General features: G+C 48.6%; 2 protein-coding genes and 1 long non-coding RNA gene across 4 annotated transcripts in view; 2 read left to right on the forward strand and 1 right to left on the reverse strand.

Annotated features, from left to right (window-relative positions):
* Nucleotides 1–12,788, reverse strand: part of LOC122371258 (protein capicua homolog) — a 118,059-nt gene extending 105,271 nt beyond the window's left edge. The window contains exon 1 of the mRNA XM_043347433.1: nt 12,674–12,788. The gene's annotated coding sequence lies outside the window, so the exon portion shown is untranslated. The remainder of the gene's footprint in view (nt 1–12,673) is intronic.
* On the forward strand, nt 148–9,159 carry LOC122371259. The gene is made up of 2 exons (XR_006254701.1): nt 148–499; nt 7,829–9,159. It is a non-coding gene; the product is annotated as an uncharacterized LOC122371259 (long non-coding RNA).
* Nucleotides 1,970–9,159, forward strand: LOC122371257. 2 transcript variants are annotated; one of them, XR_006254700.1, is made up of 2 exons: nt 1,970–8,839; nt 9,048–9,159. XR_006254700.1 is itself a non-coding variant. In XM_043347432.1 (2 exons), exons 1-2 carry the CDS (start codon nt 2,069–2,071, stop codon nt 7,721–7,723), a joined length of 5,571 nt encoding a protein of 1,856 aa, XP_043203367.1. In that variant the 5' UTR covers nt 1,970–2,068; the 3' UTR covers nt 7,724–9,159. The 2 variants fall into 2 exon arrangements, 1 of the variants encoding a protein (XP_043203367.1); XM_043347432.1 differs by having other exon boundaries at nt 1,970–7,555; nt 7,640–9,159.
* Nucleotides 12,789–25,916: the final 13,128 nt, after the last annotated feature.

The raw sequence follows: 25,916 nt of genomic DNA on the forward strand, positions 1-25,916 counted from the left end.
TATATATATATATATATATATATATATATATATATATATATATATATATATATATATATATATATATATATATATATATATATATATATATATATATATATATATATATATATATATATATATATATATATATATATGTGTGTGATGGTCCTGAATCGCATCGGGACCGCTTGTAGCATAGATGGCAGCATTGTTCTCGGCTGTCACCGTAAGGTGCTGCCACCGCGGGTGCGCGGTCGTTTTGGGAACTGCATTACAACCAAGCTGCGTTAAATGAGTGATTTATACTATCTCGATTAGTATTTCACATTGGAATATCGTAGTGAAATTATTTGATACGTTTTCTCCAAGTGTGACCGATTGCATTTGGTAAAAGGCGTATTTAAATTTGTTTATTGTCGGCCGGTTTCGTCTGCCCATACTTGTTATTTTTGCGTGTCACCAGCTGACCGGCCTTGTGCGCAATTCGACACGAAACCCGGCGAAGGAAGACACCTTGGTAGGTTATTTGGATATTTTGGACATGAAATGCTACTTGTCGCTTCGTTGGTTGTTGATATGCACTAATTAACTCCGGTGTGAGGTTCAAAAGTATTTAGTTTGGATATATGCCCATAGATATGTCAGATAGGGTAGACCGGGGCAAGTCGCCCCGCCGAGGTAAAACGCCTCACCGATGTTTCTCGGAGCTGGCAGAGTTCTGGGGAAACATCATCTCTTCTATAAAACGTGCACTATATGATCATTATATGGGCAGACTGGAAAGAAATTGTGATGACTCTTTCGGGAGATATAGCCAAAAATGTGTTTTTGGAGTGATTTTTATGTTTTGTTGTCAGATTACGTATCATGGCGTTCTCTTATGGTCCACATCAGGTTAACGACTTTTATGTATTTTGAACAACTATTGTCTAACGCTTATCATGCCGGGTTGGTTCGTATTAAATTATGTCTTGCTGGAGTGCAAAGCGTTGGTCTCTGACCGAACTACGGGATGGGGTAAAACGCCTCAGTGGGTCGCGGGGCAAAAAGCCCCTGGGGCGTTTTACCTCATGTATTGTTCGGGCTACCCACTTTCTAATGTTCGGTAGCTGGCGAACAGTAAGTTTCTATGCCTTTATGTGTATTTTTCTCAGCAACTGGATGGCAAAAGAAGTATTTTGTTAACATTCGCATTGCAATAATTTATTATTTGGTCTTATGAGGTAGGTGAAAAACCTGCTCATACAATAGTGTCATAGCTGAACACCTGACAGGATGGAATGTGCTAACTTAAGTGCCGTGCCTCCAGAGGTCTAACGGACCTCTCACATAAGATTTAGCCAACTACCATGTTAAATCTTTAATCTAAAGTATGGGGCTACTTGCCCCAGGCCGTGGGGCGTTTTGCCCTGGGGTTGGGGCAAAATGCCCCATTTGCAGTTGCTTCACAAATCACTTCCTAGCTTGGAGTCCGATCATAAGTGAATGAATTTGAGGGGTGCAATTCAAAGTAAAATGTCCAAAGAACGCATTGAGCACAAATTTGGCCTTCCAGGTGATGTGGGACAAAATTTATGTAGCAAAATAAATTATCTGGGGCGTCTTGCCCCAGGCTACCCTACTGCTGATACCGAAATGAATGAGACGATTTATGGCGCACACCGGTGTAAAAGGGCCTGTTATTTGTGTATTTTACAGGAACCTACAACTAAACTACTGATCTACGATCTCTCAACAAACTACAGACTGCATCTGTCTACTGTCCATATGTCTCTTCTATTCTAATGCCCAATACATTTATTTCCATTTATCAATCTTTTATCCTTTGTAGCGTACCGAGCTATATCGCCGATGGTGTCGACAACAGTTCCAAGGTATCCTTTGAGCTCCAAAGTGCTGTAATGACCTCAAAGTTAATGGAGATACCTATGTTCTCATAAGTGATGCCCAACTGACCTGTCTTGATTCACCCATGATTTACCCGACTGTGCCTGCTTTGTATTTTAACCACCTGTGCCTATTACCTTGACGTGATTGTTTTGCCCATATGCCTGATCATACCTGACCATTCTGCACTCCCTGATTCATGATTGAACTGAGTCCTGTACACACGATGCCTCAGTCAATTGCACAGTTGAAGCAGAAGCGGGGGAGATGTTTGGCAAACTTGACCAGGACAAGGAGAAGGGCCTATGTTCTGATAGACAACAGAGGTAGCCGGACCCACCTGATTTCCATCATCTCGGAGCTGGACAAAGCACTTCAGCAAGTGGAAGAGGCATCTGATAATATTGCATCCATGCTGACGTCAGAAGATGAGCTGGAACAGGTGAAGGCATATCAAGCAGAAGCTGATCGGCAACATGAGGAGGCAGTCAGTAGAATAGAAGGGTATCTGAAGGACAGAAAAGACGACCCGGCATCTGAAGTGTCCGGACAGTCACATCATTCTGAGTCATCTTCGGCAGCCTCACGAGTAGCAGAGGTGGATGCCATGGTGAAGAAACTGGAACTGCAGCAACTGCAGAGACGACTCAAGACCGAGGAAGAGGACCAGCAGCTGCAACGAATGCTGAAGTTACAGGAAGCTGAAGATGCTCAGGCTGCAGCAGAGTTGCGTGCAAAGCTGTTGAAGGAAGACTCACTCAACTGGGACAGACGTGAGGATTTCGGTGAAGCCGAAAATGAAGAAAATGAAGAAGCCACTGGCACTACAGCTCTTCAGGTCTTCAGGAGCGGTGGTGGTATGCCAGGGACCCAAGCGCAGGGACCCAGCACCGGCACCGCTGCTGTTCACCAGGCCCAGGTTGGTGGTGGTGTGCCAGGGACCCAAGTGGAGCAGGGACCCAGCGCCGGCACCACTACTGCTCACCGGGCCCAGGGCAGTGGTGGCACGGGCGCTTTCCAGTCTGGACTGCATGCTGAGGCTGTGCGTCAGAGTCTCCCTCGCCTGAACCTGCCAAAGTTTGGAGGTGAGCCAGCTGAATGGCCAAAGTGGTCAGCTCTCTTCCGAACAATGGTACACAACCAACCGTCCCTGACTCCAACTGAGAAGATGGTGCACCTGCAGGCCGCCGTAACAGGTGTGGCCGAGCAGGCCATCAGTGGGATGCTGTTCGATGGGAGGTTGTACGAGGAGGCCCTGAAGACGCTGGAAGAGAGGTTCGGTCAGCAGGAGGACATCGTGCACGCCCACCTCCAGAATATCTTCTCCTGCCCTAACCCATCCCACCTGGATCCTGTGTTACTGGAAAAGCTCCATTCATCAATCCACTGTGCCGTAGTCATATTCAAGAACTTTGGCTATGAGGGAGATCTCAGAAGCTATGAAAATCTCAGAAGGGTAGTACAGAAGCTTCCTCCGGAGTTAAAGCACGAATGGGGAGCGCACGTCCTCGATCTGACCCAGAGACCCAACCTCATCGACCTAGATGTCTGGCTTCAGAAGAAGGTGCGGGTAGCAGTCAACTATGCGGCTGTGTCACAGCCAAGGAGGACTCCGAAAGAAAACAAGCTGAAGCCAATGCAGAAGACTGCCCAGCAGAGGAGCACTCTGGTCACCGACGCACGGACAACAGGAAACTGTCCATGCTGTAAGGAACGGCATGAGGTGACTGACTGCCCTTTATTCTTGCAGAAGGCAGTTGACGAGAGAGCGCGTTGGATCGCCGAAGTCGGGCGCTGCTTCTACTGCCTGCAGACGGGGCACGGCGTGCGGCGTTGTCGTTCAGCAAAGCCATGCGGAATCGACAACTGCACGATGAGGCACCACGCAACACTCCACGGCAGCAAGCGGGTCGGCAGACGGACCAGCCGTGAGCGCGTAGTCGCTGCAGCGTCTCTGAAAACCGATGATGTCACGACACTGCTGCAAGTGGTGCCGGTCACCATCCTCGGCAGTAACGGCGAGTCCAAACAGGTTTGTGCCCTGTTGGATCCGGGTTCGCAGACCTCGTTGGTGTCCGAAGATGTGGTGACCGAACTGGGTCTTCATGGAGAGCGGCAAACCCTCCGCCTGCAGAGCGTCGAGGGATGCGGACCCCTTCAGACCTCAGTGAAGCTGAAGCTCGAATTGAAAGCGTCATTCGGCGATGGCTCAAGTGTGGTAGTTCCTGAGGCATTTTCCGTAAAGAAAATCAACGTCACAGTACCTGAGATCCCCCACAAGATGCCTGACTGGAAACACGTGCAAGATCTCGATCTGCCAGACTGTTCCGGTAAGACGGTGGAGCTTCTTCTAGGAGCGAATGTCCTCGAAGCTCTGCTACAACTCGAAGTGAAGCAGGGAAAGAAGGCCCAACCGGTGGCGATCAGAACTGCCTTCGGGTGGACTCTGGCCGGTTCAGTGAAGGGATTTATTCCTGAGCGGAAGAGGCAGGTGATGCTGATCAGCAGGAAGTCACCAGACGAAGACGAGATGTCGAAAATGCTGCAGCAGTGGTGGACCACTGAGTCCTTCGGGTGCAAGTTTGAAGGCGATGACGCCAAATCTCCCGAAGACATCAGAGCAGTGGAAGTCATGAAAAACACCACACGTAGACTGGACAATCGTTATGAGACGGGGCTCCTTTGGAAGAGCGATGAGGTACACCTGCCAGACAACAGAGCAGTAGCCGTCAGCCGCCTGCATTCACTGGAGAAGAGCCTACTGCGGAAACCACAGAAAGCCGAGGCGTACAAGAAGGTCATGGACGGATACGTTGAGCTCGGGTTTGCACGCAAGCTGGAGACTGAAGAGGAGCAAGAATCGCATCCCAGGACCTGGTACCTCCCTCACCACGGTGTGACGAACCCAAGGAAGCCGGGGAAACTGAGGGTAGTATTTGACGCTGCCGCAACGTGTGAAGGCGTGTCGCTGAATGACATGCTTCTCACGGGACCCAACCTCTTGAAGAACCTTCCAGGCATCCTCTTAAGACTCAGAGAAGAACCAGTAGCCCTGACTGCTGACATTGAAGCCATGTACCACCAGGTCAGGATCATACAGCGAGACCAGGCGGCCCTGCGGTACCTCTGGAGAGACCTGGACGTGACGAAGAACCCAGAGTGTTACACTATGGAAGTTGCAATCTTCGGAGCCAAAAGCAGTCCAGCGTCGGCCAGTTTCGTCCTGCAGCAGACGGCCAGAGACTGCAGCAGCAGCACTGCAGCAGGACAAACAGCTAAAGAGGCAGCATTGAACAGTTTCTACATGGACGACTTCGTGCATGCTACAGAAACTGAAGATAAAGCTGTCGAGATGCAGACGGAAATGACAGAACTCCTGAGAAAAGGCGGGTTCAAGCTAACGAAGTGGACGACGAACTCGAAACGAGTCATGGAACAGATCAAACAGGAAGAGCGAGCTCAAGCTGGCACGACTCAGAGTGTGCTGGGCTGCACATGGAACACGGCCGAAGACACGCTGGGAGTGAGAAGCATCGACCCACACGTACCAGAGACGAAACGTGGAGTAGTTCGGGGAGTCGCTCGTCTCTACGACCCCCTGGGGCTGCTATCGCCATTCTCTCTGCAGGCCAAGATCCTGATCCAGCGCCTCTGGGCAGGTAACTACAGCTGGGACGATCAGCTGGGAGAGGAGGAGTCGCGGATCTGGAAGAAGTGGCTGAGTGAGCTCCCTTCCACGGAACTGATGACCGTCCCGCGGTGTTTCTCAGGCACAGAGATCAGCGCGGACTGTACCAGAGAGCTGCACATATTCTGTGACGCCTCTCAGCAGGCGTTCGGAGCAGTGGCGTACGTCAAGACGATAATGCCCGATCGCCCCAGTATCTGCTCCCTGGCCATGTCAAAGACGAGAGTGGCGCCTCTCAAGCAAATCTCCATTGTCAGGCTCGAGCTACAAGCAGCGGTATTGGGAGTCAGATTGGCCAACATGATCCTGAAGGAGCTGAGCGTCAAGGTGGAGCGAGTTCTGTTCTGGACGGACAGTACTGTTGTGTTGCAGTATGTGAGGAATGACAGCCGTAGATTCCACACCTTTGTGGCCAATCGGGTGGCCGAAATCCGAGAGCTGTCTCGTCCAGATCAGTGGAGGCACGTCCCGTCCAGCTCGAATGCAGCTGACGTCTGCTCCAGGGGAGCCTCTGCCACGGATCTTTCCGCAGACTCGCACTGGAAGGATGGTCCCGACTTCCTGCTGAAGGACGAAAAGCACTGGCCTGAGAACCCACCGTGCAAAGCTGTATCGGCGGACGACCCAGAAGTAAGAACAAAGCAAGTTCTCACGACGAAGCCAGAGCTCGAAGTGACTGTGCTTCCTGACGCAGGGAAATTCTCTTCATGGACGCGCTACCGAAGAGTTGTAGCGTGGATGCTACGATTCGTGACGAACTTCATCGCATCAAACTGCCCGACTAAAGCTGACTGGAAGCGCCAGGGGCCGCTGTCAGCAGACGAGATTCAGGAGGCTGAAAAGAAGATCGTCTTAGACTGTCAGGCGCGGAGCTTCACCACAGAAGTAGCCGCTCTCCGGAACGGCAACCCAGCGGGGTCTGAGGGAAGACTGACTCAGATGTCGCCTTTCCTGGACGGTGATGGCGTGCTGCGCGTCGGCGGGCGCCTCAGCAAGGCTCCAGTGCCCTATTCGACGCGTCATCCAGCGATCCTCCCGGCCAGAGATGATGTCACACGCCTGATCGTGACGTACAACCACTCAAAGGTCCTGCACTCGGGTCAAGAAAGGACTCTGACAGAAGTACGAAGAGCTTACTGGTTCACCAAGGCTCGGTCAACCGTCCGAAGAATCTTGCACCAGTGCACCGTATGCAGAAACAGAAGAGCACGTCCGGAAGTCCCGAGGATGGCTGACCTGCCAGTCGGAAGGTTCAACACTTCAAGAGCCTTCAGCACAGTCGGTGTTGACTATTTCGGACCGATGATGGTGAAAAAGTTCAGAAAGACCGAGAAGCGGTACGGTGTCTTGTTTACCTGCCTTTCAACGCGCGCGGTGCGTCTAGAGATCGCAAACACTCTAGATACTGACAGTTTTATAATGGCCCTGAGGAGGTTTTCCGCGCGTCGAGGAAAGCCAGATGCCCTGTTTTCCGACAACGGAACGAACCTGGTAGGAGGAGAGCGTGAGCTCCGGGAATCGCTGCAGGAGTTTAATCAGGCTCGCATTTCGGATCATCTGAGCCAAGATCACATCAAGTGGACGTTTATGCCTCCCGGAGCAAGTCACATGGGCGGCGCCTGGGAAAGACTGGTCGGTAGCGTCAAGAGAGCCCTGAAGGTGACGATCGGATCGCAATGTGTGAGCGACGAAGTGCTTCACACTGCGCTACTTGAAGTCGAGGCCATGGTCAACGGACGGCCTCTTACATATGTTAGCCCTGATGGCACTGACGTAGAACCACTGACACCGAACCATCTTCTACTGGGGTGTTCAATCGTCAACATCTCGCCCGGAGTCTTCCAGCCCTGCGAGTTGAGCAGCAGACGGCGTTGGCGGCAGTCACAAGTTCTGGCTGACCTGTTCTGGAAGCGGTGGCGGCGGGAGTATGTCCCAACCCTGACGAGCCGTCAGAAGTGGCTCCGCAAAACAAGAAATCTGCAAGAAGGTGACGTCGTCCTGATGGTTGAGAGCGATTCGCCGAGAGGATTCTGGCCTCTAGCCCGAGTTGTTCGAGTGTTGCCGGGCTCAGACGGCACCGTCCGATCGGTTGAGCTGAAGGCAGCGGGGGGAGGCACTTACCACCGCCCCGTCAGCAAAGTGTGTCTGTTAGAGGAAGCTGAGTGAGTATGGTGATGACTGCTGATCGCTGACATCGTGTGCACATGAATCGTATCTATCCTAATGTCTATTTTCCTTAACTTCCTGTTATTCTGTCTTTGTTCCTCCTAGGATGTCGTTCCTAACCCTTCCTGAACTGGAGAGGGACGACTTCTGGATGCAGCAGTCCTGGACGACGATCTGGTGGACTGCAGGAGCCGGCATGCCTCCAACGGCGGGGCTGGCGACCTGGCGGAGTCGGTCGCGGCGAGCTGCTGTGTGCGTCGCCTGCGGAGTCGCCGCCGGCGCGAGGTCAGCTGCGGCGAACTGGTCTGCCTGTGGAGTGGCCGCCGGCACGGGGCGGCCCCGGCGAGCTGCTGTCTGCTGTGCCTGTGTCGCCTGCGGGGTGGCCGTGGGCACGGAGTCGGCCACTGCCGATTTAGGTCGCTCTCAGAATAGTGACTTAGTGATGACGCTGACTGTGCATATCAGGCTGGAGGCGGTGCGGGTGTTAAGTCTGACCCTGGCGGCGTCTCTGGAACTGCGGCGAGCTGCCGGTTGCGGCGGCTGGTGCTTCGGCCACGGCGCGTGGTACTGTCTGCTGAGCCAGACACGGGAAGGTCGGCTGCAGCGAGTCGACTGGTCTCCCTGGCTGCCGGCTGAGTCGTGGACAACAGTCGACAGCTGCAGTGGCAGCGAGACTGGGATGTGTACCGTGCGCGATCACTGACGCGTGTGTACCGTGTGCGATCACTCAGGTGACGTTGCGTCACCGGGGGGAGGATGTGATGGTCCTGAATCGCATCGGGACCGCTTGTAGCATAGATGGCAGCATTGTTCTCGGCTGTCACCGTAAGGTGCTGCCACCGCGGGTGCGCGGTCGTTTTGGGAACTGCATTACAACCAAGCTGCGTTAAATGAGTGATTTATACTATCTCGATTAGTATTTCACATTGGAATATCGTAGTGAAATTATTTGATACGTTTTCTCCAAGTGTGACCGATTGCATTTGGTAAAAGGCGTATTTAAATTTGTTTATTGTCGGCCGGTTTCGTCTGCCCATACTTGTTATTTTTGCGTGTCACCAGCTGACCGGCCTTGTGCGCAATTCGACACGAAACCCGGCGAAGGAAGACACCTTGGTAGGTTATTTGGATATTTTGGACATGAAATGCTACTTGTCGCTTCGTTGGTTGTTGATATGCACTAATTAACTCCGGTGTGAGGTTCAAAAGTATTTAGTTTGGATATATGCCCATAGATATGTCAGATACTGCTGATACCGAAATGAATGAGACGATTTATGGCGCACACCGGTGTAAAAGGGCCTGTTATTTGTGTATTTTACAGGAACCTACAACTAAACTACTGATCTACGATCTCTCAACAAACTACAGACTGCATCTGTCTACTGTCCATATGTCTCTTCTATTCTAATGCCCAATACATTTATTTCCATTTATCAATCTTTTATCCTTTGTAGCGTACCGAGCTATATCGCCGATGGTGTCGACAACAATATATATATATATATATATATATATATATATATATATATATATATATATATATATATATATATATTGCATATTATAAAGATTGTGTCTATAGAGCAACGTATATTTTACCGTTTCGAATTATCATGGATGCGTATTTTGGGAATAAAATGTCCGAAGCCTGAGATCGTTTCCTATCTCGTGCTAAATATTCACCAAGATCAAGGTGTTTTGATAAAAACACTGGGCTGCAAATTGGATTAATTGGATTTACGAAAAATCAGCGAAACCTGGTTTTTGTACTCGTATTTAGCAGCACCTAGTAAATCATGCATGAACATGACGTTACATTTTAGACTGACGCCCCTTTCACTAGCTGACAATGGCGCCCCTCTCCAGGGAAAAAGTCGCCCCCTCGAGCACCATGCCCCCCCCTTTCGCTGATTTCTGGCTACGCCACTGGTCTCAGGTGACCAGGGGACTTTCAACTGACCAGATCCCACTAGGACCTAGGTGACCAGGGGACCCTCTTATAAACAGGGGCCAGTTATGTCAGGGGCACCTCGGGTAACTATAACCCGGCAGTTGCTGGGGTATTTCGCCACCCACCGTTTGCTGGGGGGGGGGGGCGTTAAACGCCCCCAGCCGATAACTCGAGAACCAATAGGCGCAGCGAAACGCACGAGGCGGCAAACGAAAGAACGCGACGAGACGCTTCAGATGAGTACTTTAAAGTTGAATTTTGAGGTCACAGGTCGGGTCAAGGTCAGGTCAAACACCTGAAATCGGGCTTTCAGTAGCATGGACTTCAGGACTTCGCAATGGGCGCCTCTCGTCATAAACTCTGTCAAAACGGTGCACAATCCATCATATAAGGCCTACAAGAGTGTCAGCTCCATGTAGGGGTCAGTCAAGCATAGGTCAGGGTCAAGGTCAGGTCAACCGGGTAGGCACATATCCCCGAAAACCAAAACTGTTATTCGCAGCCTATGACGCATGTTTTATGGGTAATTTGGGCCGTAGAACACGATGGTGACATTCATTTTATCATATGTGTACGTGTTTGGCTCAAAAAGTTCAATTTAAGAAATTCATGTATCATGGTCGTGAAGTAGTCACGAGAAATTGTCAAGATTCAGTTCAAGATTTTGGAAAATGCGGAACGATAATCAATAATCGAAGATAGCCATTTGATTGTTCATGGTATTGGCATTCTAATGGCTTTTACGGTATGTCTGTATGTCTATTCTGTGATTTTATATGATTTTTTGAACATATGCCGTTTTTGGTCGAAAACTTAGAAATAATGACGTCACTAAAACCTCGATATCTCAAAAATTTTCCCACCGATTTTTAAAAACTTTGTCACAATAAACTTCAATCAATTCCTTACAGGTACCCAAAATTTGGCGCGCCTGCGGCGCGCCATTTTTATGCTATGGCCCGGCGAAAAAAGTGGGGGCGTTTAACGCCCCCCCCCCAGCAACTCGCGGGATAAAGGGCCCTCGTCCCCTCGTGTGACCAGGTGGCCCCTCATGTGACCAGGAGGTCCCTCAGGCGAGTGACCAAGAGGCCCTTCAGGTAACCAGGAGCCCCTCAAATGACTAGGGCCCCTCAGATAGCCAGCCAGGGGCACCTTAGCTGACCAGGCAGCCCCTCAGGTGACCAGGGGGCCCCTGGAGGCGACCAGGAGCCCCTCAGATGATCAGGGGCCCCTAAGGTGACCACAGAGGTAAGCAGGGGCCCTCAGGTGACCAGGGAGACCTCAGATGGCCAGGGGCCGCTCAGTAACTAGGGGGCCGCTCAGTAACTAGGGGCCCCTCAGGTGACCAGTGAGGTAATTAGGGGGCCCCTCAGGTGACCAGAGGCCCCTTAAGTTGAAGTGACCAAGGGGCCCCTCAGGTAACCAGGGGGCCTCTCAGGTGACCAGGAGGCCCCTCAGGTGGTCAGGGGCCCCTCAGCTGACCAGAAGACCCCTCAGGTGGTCAAGTCCCCTCAGATGATCAGGGGGTCCCTCAGGTAACCTGTGCAGTGGCCCTCAGTTAAGAAGGGGCGCTGTGGGCGCGTCACTATGACAGAATCCCTCTTAGATATCAATTTTTTCGAGTAAAAGACGTTCTGTCTACTGTCTACATACTCGTAGTATTGGAATTAAGGCACCCGGACCAAGCACGCCCTCGGCGTGCTAAATCCACCAGAAATATCCCTGGACCGCAGGGACCCCTCGCGCCTTCGACACTCGGGGGGGGGGGGGGCATGGCCCCGTGCTACCCCTTGTGTACATCACTGGGTGATGGGCGATGGGCAAAGTGCCCCCCCCCCCCATCTAACCAAAAGTCGATGGCGGGCGGAGTCCTCGGCTCTCTAACGCAAAGCATTAGACAATGGGCAGTACATGTGAGTACCGCGTCCGTCGAGACAAGAGCGTCGCCATACCCATAGTCAATCGCCGCCGACCGTAGCGCCCTGCCGTCGCCATAGTCAATCGCCGGTCACACCTCGATTCGGTGCGCATGCGCCGGAGCCAGCCGGCGGCCTTGGCGCCGGCGTCAGCTGATATCGGCCGGCGCGGCCATTCTGGCGGCGCGGCGGCGGCCCGGCAGGTCACGTGACTCAGCCGCTGCGAACTACAATGGCATGGCCCCCGCTGAGCGAGAGCCGCGGCCACAGCCTCAGGGACGCAGGGCCGAGCAGCCGGAACAGGGCGAGGCGCGAACCGCCAGAGCTATCAAATAGAATAACTTCTGCAGCCACACAATCGCGACACAGAAAAATACAAAACCCGGTGGCCTGGTCGCATATCATGATTCAACGTAAGTGAAACTTTAGCCAAAAGAATAATATTCATCAAAATCGAGATAGCAACAAAGGGAGCCCGTGGGCGCCAGGTGCTAAGCTACGGTCTCAGGATATGGGGGTCCAACCCAGAGATGCAATTGCACACCTTTATGCATACGTTAGGCTGATTACGGAAATCGACAGGCTCATAGCCGATTTTGCTCAGGGAGGGGCCACAGGCTGCGACCTAGTGTCGTACCCCTTCAAAAAAAGGAAAAGTTATCGGATTTGGCCCACTATTTTTGGGGGTGTGGTGCAGCTGTTTATATTTATTTTCTTTTTTTTTATTTAATTTAATCTAAGTTTTCGCCTTCAGGGGCCCCATGGCCCCGTGCCTCCCCCACCTTGGCTACGTCCCTGGTTGAAGCATTGGGGGTCCACTACGGGACTCCCGCGACAGGGGGGAGGCGCAGGGTCCCTGCCGTGCGGCCACGATAAGGTCGGACAAGTGACCGGAGGATGCATGGAGAAAACAGCAATGAAAAGGAGGAAGAAGAGACGATCGAGGGGGAGAGGGGTCTAGGATAGAGGCCTAGGACAGAGGACAGAGAGGGGCGACAGAGGGGGGAAGAGTCTATCTGGTAGCGGCACGGCGGCGGTCCAACTGTCTATGCCGGAAAGGGCCGCGACAGTGTCACTTACAGAAGACAGAGCCGAGCAGTAGCACGCCGCGCCGCTGACCTCACATCGCTGGTACACGGCCACTCAACCGCTCAACCGTCACCCAGCCGCAGTCTCTCCCAGGCACACGAGTGAGGCACCAGCGTAGTCGGGCGGCCGGACCCCATTCCGCCAGCTGCTGTACAGTCTCTGACAGCGGCACCCGGGCCGCCGCTGACATCGACCGCGCCATGCTCGCCGCTGTGTCCACGGCGCCCGCCAAACCGCCCAGACACCAGTGGCGGATCCAGGGGGGGGGGGGCAAAATGGGCATTTCCCCCTCCCAAACGGCATAATTTTAACATAACGCCTATGGACGAGGCATGGAAAGAATCGATAAATTGTTATGGATTGCCCCCCCCAAAAAAAAAACTGAGCTGGATCCGCCACTGCCAGACACCCTCTCTCTCTCTCTCTCTCTCTCTCTCTCTCTCTCTCTCTCTCTCTCTCTCTCTCTCTCTCTCTCTCTCTCTCTCTCTCTCTCTCTCTCTCTCTCTGTCTCCGGCCCCCGCAGCTACACCGCCCTGTCAGACAATGTACGTCAAATGACCTTCAGGAGCGCGTTTAGCGTACCACGTCAAAAATCAGCTGGTCCGCCGGCGGGCGGCTCTCCAGAGCCCCATTCACCAGCGGCAGGCGCCACACACGGCATCTACACAAAAACAGCGGTCGGCTGGTGGCGCTGCGTCCACGCCGCCGAGCCTCAGGTCGGCCCATTCGGAGCTCAGCGGCGGCCGCCACCCATCCGACGGCCCGTATCGACCCGGGGCGCCGGCACGCCTATCGCGCCATCAAAGGAACTATCCCACCTTCTAAAATGTTGTTAAAACCAGTTAAATTGTGCCCGACTTTATAGATTGGATGACCAGGAACACGGTTCTGGCATTTATTTTTCATTTAACATCTTAGGCTTCCCATATTCCAAACACAAACTTTCAAATATGTGACGTCACAGCCCAAAATTACCTCCTTCCCCAGGCCACATTACTGTCATAAAGCTGATTCTTTTTACTCTGTAGGCACCACAACAAAGTTCGGACCAAGTTTTAAGCGATTTTTCAACGAACAAACCCATTTAAATCAGAATGATTAAACGAGGTGACGTCACACTAACGGTCGCTCCATGTTGAAGATAGGGCCTTTCGCAAGGCCCATTTTCAAATGAAGGGAACGAATTTCTTCAACACCAAGAGGCCGCGGGGGTTGCAACCTAGATAGATAGTGGTTTCTGAACCTCGCCGCAAACTTGGCTATCTCAACTCAAACCCCATGTTAAAGGTGGGATAGTCCCTTTAAAGGGACAGTTTCATCATTTTGATGAAATTTGATATTGCATAGGCCCCACCTTTCTGGTCCGGGAACTGAAGACCGATCCTCGAAGCTCCACACCGTTTTCCCGCTATCGCCGCTCAAAGTACGAAAGGTGTACTACACTTTGAATCGCGCACCGCTATTCACACTGTTAAAATGTTAGCGCCGTTTTTAATTGACCGCGAGTAATAAAACTTATTCCCTGGTCATTTAATCAAATTTTATAAAGTCAAAACGTTTTTCGCACCTTATCATCACCGTTAACTTCATTAAATAGTCGTAGGCATTTCCCGCTTTCCCTTCGGATTCTAGAAACTCAACAAAGGAATTCATCCAGCTTGAGTCACAATCTCTCCCTCCAATGCACAGTGCAGGGATTTTCCCGATCTAGCACGTCTTTATTCGTAGAGGGCAAACCATAGGTAGTATTGTAGCCAGATTGTGCACAGAGATGTTGGCTGGTGTGCTCTGGTGAGAATGTTACCTGTAAATGTGCATAATCAGCATAGTATAGGGGGTTCAATTGGACCCCCGGCTCAGCCGTTTGGCCCCTGATCAAGCTAGAGCTTCGCGGAAAAAATCAAGCGTGCTGCCTATGACGAGATGAGGCCGAATATATCCAATTTAAAAGTCCAAGGTCATTAGTTGACTTTCCAAGTCAGTTTAATGACCCAACTTAAGTTAGGAAATCGAGACCTCGTAAACTTCGTAAAGTTAGGGTGTTACGGGGTGTTTTGGGGTGCTGATCACGAATTTCATGTTAGTTTTGATCACAGACGATGTCTTTATGCATTTAGGCCAGGTCTGGTCAGGTCAGGTCATATCAACCAGTAGGCGTCCTGCCGACTATCCATAGTAGGTAGTTGTCGAGATGTCAATCGGATACCGACTTTTTGGTATACCGATACCAGACCGATACCAACTCGGCATTTGGTATTTCATGGCGAATGCATTTGGTATTTTGTTGGTATTATGAATCCTCACTAATGTAAAAGAGGCTGAGAGTTAGGTTATAAAAAGTTGGTATTTTTCCTCATATTCCCAAGTCGGTTCGGTTTCGGTATTTTCCCATTGGTATTGTTGGTATTTGGTTTGGTATCGGTTTCACGATTTTCCGTTATTGACATCACTAGTTGTCACCTACTACTGAATGTCAGTAGTAGGTGACATTACTACTGAAATGTCACCACTGAGGGAAAAGTTGACTCTTCCCAGCACATTGGGGAGAGTTGTCATTTTTGATTCTCGATGCAACTCTTCTTCGACACCAAACTCGGATAAAATCATCTAAAATTCCTCTGTGACTCTATTATGACTCCACAAATATTCTCCTTACTCTAACATAACCCTTTCAATGTTCTTCAAAAACACTGTATAATTCTGAACACTCTTTCAATACTCCTCTAAGTTCTTGCAGAATTCTTTCAAAACTCTGCACCGATCCATCATACTCTTACCTGTGCTTCTAAAATACTCTGTTATTCTAACAAAATTATCCACAAAAACACTCGTAAAACTCTTCTAAAATTCTTCACATTCAAACCGATTCACGTAAATCGGCCCCCGGTCAACAGACATGGTAGCCCAAATCTAGTCGGATATGAAAATTCTTCTAAATCCATAGACTTTAATGCTAAATTGACTATATTTGAGAGGATTTTATGTATATACATGACCAGATACACAAAAAAGCGAGATGCTATCTTGTAGATTAAATCGTCTACTATCTGCGACTTTTGAAGTGTTTTTCAATCTGAGGTACGGAAATCGTGTTCCCAAGAGACTGAAAGTAGCCATGCTTTACATTAGACCCAATGGCAAAAATTCGTAATCTGACGAAATTGGCCATTTTTACGTCTGATTTATGAAAATTTTAGACAGGATATATAAAAACCCGAGATGCTATCAGGTGGGAAATTTCATTGTCTATTACCGCTTTCTGAAGTGTTTTTCGATCTGAGACCGGCAAATCGTGTTCCCAAGAGATTGAAAGTAACCCTGTTCTACAGCAAGACAATGGCAGAGTTCTAATATTTGATTAAAGATATCTTAGGTGATAATAACCTTACTACTAATTGCAATGCTTCATTGGAATGCTCTACACTGGCACTATCATCGGTCTTTGCATTGCTATTTCACAGAACAACAAGAAATAACGTTTTGAAGCCTTTGAATATTGACTTACTTTTCATCGACGGGCTGGATCCCCATCACCACCAACAATTTTCCGGGAAGTCAGGATTTTGCAGATATTTAAGCAGAATTGCAGAGCTGTGTTAATGCTACGGCAGTTAAATACACATTTTAAGAAAACTGCTTTTTTCTTAGCATGAGTTAGGTCTCAGAAACAGCAACATGTCGATATAATGAGGAAAAATAAGTGCAAATGATCGCGCAAACTATCCTTAGCTCCCTAGCACCACCTAGCAACGTAAGGCAAAATAGTAAACAACTCTTGTTGATATCAGGTACTCAGCCTTGGAAGCACACTAGACGGTCACCATACTGGGCTTCATACTGAATTTTGCATAGCAGAATGGATGTTTCCAACTAAAATTATTTTTTCGCGAAATTTATCTTTGTTGCCCTACTATTTTTCGTAAAACCGAGATATACAAACTTCATTATATCAAAAATAATATTGTGATAATGAAAACCGCCATATAAAACACGATAATTGCTGAGATCATGCCTACTAAACTTGGTCCTACCCCCTAATTCAATATACCCTGGTAAATATTTCAGATGGCTCACCACCAGACGAAAACATCTAAACATTTTCATTTGAATATAATGTGAACAACTTTAGCTGAGCACACGTGAACCCACATAAAAGGCATACAAAACAAAAGTTGTTCTCTCTATCCATGTAATTCCAGAAAAAAACGTTCTCCCGTCGACCACCCGCATCAAAGCATGTATCGTACATACGAACCAAAACAAGACGTCCCCCTTTCCACGAATCTCTTCAAGGTGGAAGAACGCCCCTCACCTGAAGGAAACGCCATCGCACATGCATGCTTTTCATTCAATTACAGGGAAGTAAGTCACAATACAATAAAACAATACACTATACAATTACAATAATAACACGCTTTGACCAGACAGAAAATATATAAACGCAAACTTGCACGGGTTTTCACAACCCCGATCCTTCCCCGCAACAGCTCACCGCGCGCGCTCGCCCACAACTGCAAATAAACAAATATGGCGGACAAACGCACTCTACAAAATGGCTACCATATGCTGTCAGAGTTCCTTAAAGACTCTTCTGGTGAATACCCAAAGCCCAAAGGACTTAAGAAGAGTTGTCCAGGTAGGAAGAGTTCAGCCAGAGTTACATTAGCACATTGAAAGAATAAGCATCCGGCAGGAGTATAAGGAGAGCACGGAAATAGGCAGGGGCGACTCTGACAAAATTCTCACAATAGCCTTGGGAAGAATAATGAAAGCTTGCAACAAGTTTTTGCTGTGGTCACGGTGAAGAAATAAGGAGCTGTCGACGCATCAACCCAGAATCAAAGCTGGTACGGAGTCAACTTTTCTCTCAGTGAGCTTCGTAGCATAGTACGAAGGCACCAGAACTACTTCGTAAATATTCAAATGGTTGCTTAACTCGAAATCAGCACCAAAAACTACCCTAGAAACAAGTAAAACTCGAAAAAGTGAACCAAGGTCATCAAAGGTCAATGAACTTGACTTAACCTTCACGTGATCTTGACACCCACCATAATGCATGGCACCAACATCTATTTGAACGTTTAAAACCACAAAAAAGACTGGAAACCGCGGATAATGTGGGCTGGCATGCGTCGAATCGCGATTCCGGCCAAACATGGTCTCGAGAAATATGCCACAGGTCAAAGGTCAGTTGGGTCAGAGTCATGAAGTTTTTAGGTTAAACTAGGGTTACCCGCGTGCTCCGCAACGCAAAGAAGGGTTACTTTTGACCCGTGGGTATTGGGTTGGTCTGTGTCGATTTGGTTAGTATCCATTTCGTTCGATTGCCAAGCATTTTGTAATAAAACAAAAAAGATAGGGGAGACCCGGGAGGTATGGGCCGGTTTTGTGAAAAGGCAATTTTCTTCCAGTGGGTAGTCGCTAGACCCGGTTTTCACTCTGTGTACGTGAAATTGCCTTTCGCCTGCAACGTGTGCCTGATATTAGGCATCTGGGATCAACTATTTTGTCTCGAGATAACTTTCAATAAATCATGTGCTTTTCCGATCCATCAAAATACACCGGGAGGTATGGGCCATGGTCCGGGAGGTATGGGCCGTTGCCATATTTCATATTCTTTTCTCGACAATGAGAATAATACTCGTAGCTGGTATCTACCTTGATCTCTCTTAGAGCCCAGGAACCGCATAAGCGGCCAATAGCTTACTTCATGGAGGTCACTTGGATCCATAGGTATTTTGGTAAACTCAATCATGTACCATGAAATAAGATCAATAATATTTTTCTGTTCGAATGATATTTGAAGTTCAATTTTCGACCTTGCGCGACAAAAACAAAACTTATTGACGGGGACATTCAATGAAAGCATCTTTTTATTTATTTAGGATCAACAGGGTGGGTGGCCCGAACCTCCCGGTTAGGACGCCAGAATGTGCGTAGCGTCTCAGCTCATAATCTTGCAAGAAAGCTTCAAATTGTCTATCCAGTCATAATTTCCATGCTTTAAACTTTATGTTAGCGATGGTCTGACATCATGAAACGAACCTGGTTCAAATTTATCAGGAATTTTCTGTATGTACCGTATTTTAGTCGAAGAGGGCAAATACGCTTTATCACCGCTCATAAGCAAAGAAGGTTGAGAAAGATTTTGAAAATCACGTGGGTTGTATAACGGATTGGCTGCTACCAGTTAACGCCGTCAAATGTGTAAAAATACGCAACACTTCTTCAAAACTGCGATGGCCCATAGGTACCTCCAGGGGGCCCATACCTCCCGGGTCTCCCCTACATCGCATCGAGGTGCCCGTGTCGTATTAGCATGCGTTCTACTTAGAATGATTCGAAAACTGGCGTGAAGTCTTTTGAGGGCCATCGATGAATTTCGCTAAAAATGACAATGTAATGGTTTGGAACATTTACATTTTTAAGAATTCTGTTGATCATCATGCAAAAATGAAGATTGAACTTTGGACAGAATTGAATGCTCTTTCCAAGGGTGCCATTTTTAATTGCCAGAGATATCAGATCATGGAGCAAAACCCGTGTGATTTATAAAGTGGCACAAAATTGACAAACCCCATTTTCTCCCGTGGTTTGTACCAGCCCCCACCAAATCTTCATCTGGCATCGGCATTTTGCTACTGATGACGCCATTCCTAGCAACCGAGCGTCCCTAGCAACCGAAAGTGAAGACTTTGCACCTTCAACAAACGATCGTCAGCTAACTTCGTCAGCAACAAAGAAATGAAATTTATGAATGTTATGTTGTGAAATTAACTTGTGATAATAAATAAATCCTGATAAAATCCATACTTAGTAAAGCTTACGATACATCAAATTCGTAACGTGTGCAAAAATGTCTGACCCCAGGTCACTTATGGTCATCTCAGGTCACCAGGCAAAGTGAAGTGACCATGTATCTAAGAACTTTGTGAGATTCACTCATTCCTACATTATACATTCCAGTAGCTTGAAACTCAGGGTAGGTAGGTTGGTAGGTATTGCATGGGGAAATCAGTACCAACAATTTGTTTCTCTCAGAATTTGGATATCGGTGACCTAAGGTCAGGTCAATTTTGTGACCTCTCCATTATACGTAAATCAAAAGGAACAAACTGAAATGCTTTTCTTTTGGCTTAAAACACCCTCAAACATCAAGAAACACAGGTGATCATGACACACTGAACCGAAAAATGTTTCTAATACCTGTTTATGCTCCTGAGGTCATTTCAGGTCATGAAACGTCTCCAACATTTTTTGACAATACTACAAGACAATACTCGTACATAATTTTAGATAGCAATATGCTAGAGAGCTGAAATGACCATTAATGTGTTCAGCTCAGCAATACAAATCGAATGACATCCAACATGACCTTTTCTGTGACCTTGACCCGAGGTCAAATTCTTAACCCACGCGCTTATAGGGGGGGGTCGACCGGACCCCCTCCCCTCCGTTTTTCGCGAATACCTAATTCGCGTAAAAAGTCGCCGATCGCGACAAAACTTTCAGTACCCTCAAGGTGATTAATTTTAAATCTACCCTAAAAATCATGACCCTGATCAAATTAACCTTTGACCTGTAACCTATCCCTCGAGACCATGTTTGGCTGGAATCGCGATTCTGCGTACAGCTAGTATCAGCGCGATTGCAGTGTTTTTGTGGTTTCAAACATTTAAACACGTGAAATGATATTGGTTCCATGCATTATTGTGGGTGTCAAGGTCGCCTGAAGGTCAGGTCAGGTTATTGACCTTTGATGACCTCGGTTCACTTTTTCGAGTTTTACATGTTAGGCTAGTTTTTGGAGCTGATTTCGAATTTAGCAGTTCTTTCAACAGCTTCGATGTAGTTTTGGTGCCTTCGTAACATGTTACGAAGCTGTCATTGGCGGTTGACACCTACAATGAATACCCGGCTGGACCCCTGCTGAGTGACCTTCACCTGACATGACCTGACCTGGCCTAAATGCATGAAGACATCATCTGTGATCAAAACTAACATGATATTCGTGATCAGCACCGCGAAAAAAACCTCATAGCAACCACATTTTACGACGTTCTAACAGGTCCCGATTTTCCCGACTTTTGGGTCATTGACCTGACCTGACAGGTCAACCGATGAGCTAGGATATGAAAATTGGGTAGCATCGGCTTGCTCCCGTCACGGGCACACGCTCTTTTTTATGCGAAGCTCTAGCTCAATCAGTGGTCAAACGGCGAGGGTTTAATTGACCTTTTCCGGTCAATTTTATCTGACCTTGACCACGTTGCCTCAAATTCGGAATTTTAGGGCATACCTACTTCTGATGCGCCTCGGTGAAACTTTTCCAACGCCACCTTGCACGTGTCGCTACGATGCTTAGCTTCGGAAATATAAATATATCGTTCCGCAGTATGCGTAGCACGAAGTGTAATATCAAAAGGTTTCCACGTGCGAAGCATGTGGACCGTGCACCTCAGTACACCTATTCGTACAACGCCTTCAAGCGTTTGTCCATGTTGTGCCATTGTGCCGAGTTTTAGGTGCTTAGGTCAAAGTTTTCGAACATCGGAGAATGCCTCATCAAAACATGTTTTTCGCCCCGAGCATGTGCAACATGTACCTATCTCTCGGTGCCGATCATTCCATATGTTAGTGGTTTGGTACCGGGACATGTGACCTACAAATTTGGCACCTGGACCTCCCTTGGATTGGCTTAAAGCGTCGATAAAAGGTTTTTGTTCTCAATGTGTTTGTCGGCAAGTCACACGCGCCACGTGACAGAAAGTGACCCGGGACCTATACCATCACCTGCCTCCAGAAATGGCGCGTCAAACGGCATCACCATCACCTCGATCCGATCATCCATTTAAAAATATTTACAAATTTATTTGCTTTACAACGTTTCACAGCACAGATTTTTGGCGCCACTTTGTCGGCGCCACTATCTTCCATGGAGGTCCCTTCGAATTGCCAGTCCAGTTTATTTATACGTCTATGAATTTGTACCAAATTATCTGAGTTAGTAGTATCGTAAAACATTTATTTTTCTTTTTATATCCTCTGTTCCCATTGAAAACAAGTCCATGGTGCCTTACTTTACATTTCCAACAATTATTTTCACAAAATCAGATACTTGGCAATGGATTGCCCTCCCTTCAAATTTAGTTTCAACTAGGCCTGTCTAGTGGGATACTAGAAAAAATATTCCAAGCACCAGTGACGTCACAATTTGTCCAACCTTATGTTCTAGTAATCTTGGTTTGTACCCCTTAACCCGGCAGGCGGTGGGCCTCCCAGCCACCTTCCGCGCGGTGGGGGGGGGGGCATTTTTTGCCCCCCCCCCCCCGTATCTCCGAAACTACTGGACGGATCCGGAAAATTCAAACGGCGTTCGATAGCCCTGTCAAATTTGTCAAGGAAAACCAAATTTCATTGACCTCTGGGTCACCGATGACGTCACAGGTCAGGTCAAAGATAAAATGTTTCACCGTTCACGGGGCTTCTAGGGAAAGCGCTATACCACCGAGTAAAACGCATTTTGTCGAAAATCAGCGATAAGGCGTCAGTTGTCTAGTACATATGTTGCAATTAGAGGTCACTGGTCATACCAGGTCAGGTCACAGGTCAGGTCACCAAAGATCACCAAGGGTCACCACATGAGCCCAACTTTACTAAGGTTATGCGATGCATGTTTTATGGCCAGTTTTTAATTTCCAACTCAATGGTGTTGGTTATAAGACCATCAGGTACGGTTTAGGTCACTTTCTGGTGGAGGTCAGGTCAAGGTCAGGTAAAAAAATGTCAAATTTCAAAGTTGATATTTTTGCATAAAATGGGTATCGATTCGATGCAGCTCATCACGGGAGTCTAATGGAGGTCTTTGTTTTGCGCTACGAGGTATAGAATTGCTAAAAAAATTGAGTTTGAAAATTTGACGTCATCAATTTTGAACAACTATTTCGCTATAACTTGGCCAAAAAAGAGGTATCGATCTCAAATTTGGTATGTAGATAGAAGGCGGTAGGGACTATCACATATATTCCGGTTTGTTCGAAAGTAACTTTTTTTGAATTTTTGGCTATTATATTCAAAAAATCTATTTTTTTATTATCGGGGTCAAAATAAAAAACTCGAAAAACGGAAAAAGCAGTTTTGTAGCCCAAGAGTTTTGTAGCCCTCTTGATTCCACACCTTTTACGTCTGAAACGTTTTTATGTATCTCTAAAGCTGTAGGCCTGACAGCTCTTCCCGCGAAACCTTTTTTTGGGTCGAAAATGGCAAAAATGACGTCACTCTGACGTCATTAGCGGCCAACCTATCATAGCCGTTGGAAAAAAAAAAATTGGTCACCATGTGCACTAGCTGCTCCCGGGAGGGTACTGAAAATTTGGTGACGATCGGCGCAGCGGTTCTCGAGATATATTGAAAAAACTAAAGAAGGGGGGGGGCAAAAAATGCCCCCCCACCGCCTGGAAGGTTAATTTGGAGCAATCAGCTTTTCACAATTTTTCCACGAGAGGCGGTACATTTCTCTTGCCAATAGGCGTTATTTCAACTCGCTCCGTCTGACGGTCACCTGAAAATAATATAAATTCCCAAATCCGTCCAAAACGTCAATTTTCCAAATAAAAGTGCCCTCCCCGGTGCACGTGGCGCGTGCTATCCTCTGTATCGCACACCATTCAATTGCCCATTTAATTATCGACACGATGCTGTTTTCCCCGTGCCGGTCGGACCCCTGGTCACAAAGATATTGCACAGGGACTGGACCCGTGTCGGCCAAAATTAGCCGTTTTCGCCCGATTTCGCACGCCGATTTATACATGTAAAGTCTATGACGCGACTTTGCACTTTTTGAGCACGCGCTACGCGCTCCCTATCAATCCGATCGAGCTGCGACCTCTCAAAGGCACGTCGCGCATCCTTGATCTATAAGTTGTGCAAGCTTCACCGCGCTAGGTGCCACGGTCTGGCCTGTAGTCCACGCAAAGCACCACCAAGTCGGGACCTCGGTAACGGACAGATGCACCCTCCTCAAATAGTAATATAGACAAGCGGCTGCGCCACTTGCTTTGCTGCGTGGTAGGAAAAAAATTGCGGCACCAGCCAATTTGCTTTCGAATGGTGTTCGATTCAAATCGATTATCGATGTGTCGTCTAGAAGCATGGATATGGACGGAAATGTGAAGAGAATTTAAGAAGAACTGTTCTGAGACCTTTGTTGGATGAAATTTGGCTGATACGGGGTCAAGACGGGTCAAAGGGGTCAGCCCCGGTCACTTTGGGTGAGGCCAGCTCACAAAGGTCACCTCTCGTCCGATGGGATCAGCCCGGGCCACTGTTCAACTTTTGCCTCCACCACTACCCCTTCCTCTACCACTACCCCTACCACTACCCCTACCACTACCCCTACCACTACCCCTACCACTGCCCCTACCACTACCCCTACCCCTACCCCTACACCTACCACTGCATCTACCACTACCACTACCCCTACCCCTACCACTACCACTACCTACCACTGGGTCATGTAAGGTGACATAATAATTGGATCCAATAATTTTTTTTTAAAATAGACTTTAAAAGATCTTCTAGCCCCGCTCCTATTTGTGCCATTCCAATACCCTTAACCCTCGCCGGACCTATTGGTTTTCTACATACGCGCCGGCCGAGGTGGGGGGGGGGGGCGGGTACGACCCCCCCTCGCCGTTTCGCCCCTGGTGGAGCTAGCGCGTCGCAGAAAAAACGAGCGTGTGCGCCGTTACGAGACGCAGAGATTGGTACCCGATTTTAAGGTCCTAGGTCAACCGGTGACCTCTGAGGTCAGGTCAAGTGCCCCAAGGTACGGTTCAGTTTTTGATGAATAACTTCGCAAAAAACGGCCGCAGAGCGCCGATTTTAGCAGCATCGTGTTCTTCTGAATGCTTGAGACGAGGTGTTAGTATCACTGATGTTAGTTGTCGGACTTTCGTCCCCGTCTTGAGTTGAGATGTTAGTTTCACAACGTTTCGGCCAGTTACTTCTCCGGCCGTCGTCAGGTGTTCTTTGGCCCTTAGAAGGACCTGGATGTTGGTGGCGTTGCGCCGTACGCGTCATACCGTTCGAAAGCTCCTGTAGTCAGCGGGAATCGAGCTCGTGTTTCCCCGGTGATAGTCCATGGTTCTAACCACTCCACTATCGAGGCAGACATCGTTATGGAGCTGGAAACTTGGTGTCATTTATCCCCCAGATGTTTTTGTGATTTCCTTAGTAGTGGGAGCCATATTGGGCTGATGTCAACGCTTGGCTTGCTGATGGGGTTGCTAGCCAGCGCCATGTGTGCGGCTTCCTTGATTTTTCTGATTTTCCAGTGTGGCTCCTTGTCGATGATGGTGGTATCATCCCAAGCAGGTCTGTGATCTCCTTCAGACCATGCATGCTCCGCCACACCGGATTTCAGTGTTTCGCCTCGGATGGTGGCCTTCCTGTGTTCTTCGAGCCTGACCGCCAGTGGGCGGCCAGTCTCGCCCTTGTATGACCTGCCGCAGCTGCACGGGATGTCGTATATGCAGTTCTTTGTTTTCTCCTTGGTGGTTGGCGGTCAAAGAAAGGAGAAAACAAAGAACTGCATACACGACATCCCGTGCAGCTGCGGCAGGTCATACAAGGGCGAGACTGGCCGCCCACTGGCGGTCAGGCTCGAAGAACACAGGAAGGCCACCATCCGAGGCGAAACACTGAAATCCGGTGTGGCGGAGCATGCATGGTCTGAAGGAGATCACAGACCTGCTTGGGATGATACCACCATCATCGACAAGGAGCCACACTGGAAAATCAGAAAAATCAAGGAAGCCGCACACATGGCGCTGGCTAGCAACCCCATCAGCAAGCCAAGCGTTGACATCAGCCCAATATGGCTCCCACTACTAAGGAAATCACAAAAACATCTGGGGGATAAATGACACCAAGTTTCCAGCTCCATAACGATGTCTGCCTCGATAGTGGAGTGGTTAGAACCATGGACTATCACCGGGGAAACACGAGCTCGATTCCCGCTGACTACAGGAGCTTTCGAACGGTATGACGCGTACGGCGCAACGCCACCAACATCCAGGTCCTTCTAAGGGCCAAAGAACACCTGACGACGGCCGGAGAAGTAACTGGCCGAAACGTTGTGAAACTAACATCTCAACTCAAGACGGGGACGAAAGTCCGACAACTAACATCAGCATCGTGTTCGTCTCGCTCAGGCGCGTCGAATGATATACTT

This window comes from Amphibalanus amphitrite, unplaced genomic scaffold (assembly GCF_019059575.1).
Source record: "Amphibalanus amphitrite isolate SeventyFive unplaced genomic scaffold, NRLGWU_Aamphi_draft 001223F_arrow, whole genome shotgun sequence".
NCBI classification, from domain to species: domain Eukaryota; kingdom Metazoa; phylum Arthropoda; class Thecostraca; order Balanomorpha; family Balanidae; genus Amphibalanus; species Amphibalanus amphitrite.

Excerpts from the sequence above, each read along its gene's own strand:
- LOC122371257 (XM_043347432.1), top strand. The coding sequence starts at position 2,069 with ATGATTGAACTGAGTCCTGTACACACGATGCCTCAGTCAATTGCACAG. Across the intron at positions 7,556-7,639 it reads TGCAAGAAGGTGACGTCGTC|CGATCGGTTGAGCTGAAGGC; the intron begins CTGATGGTTGAG and ends GACGGCACCGTC.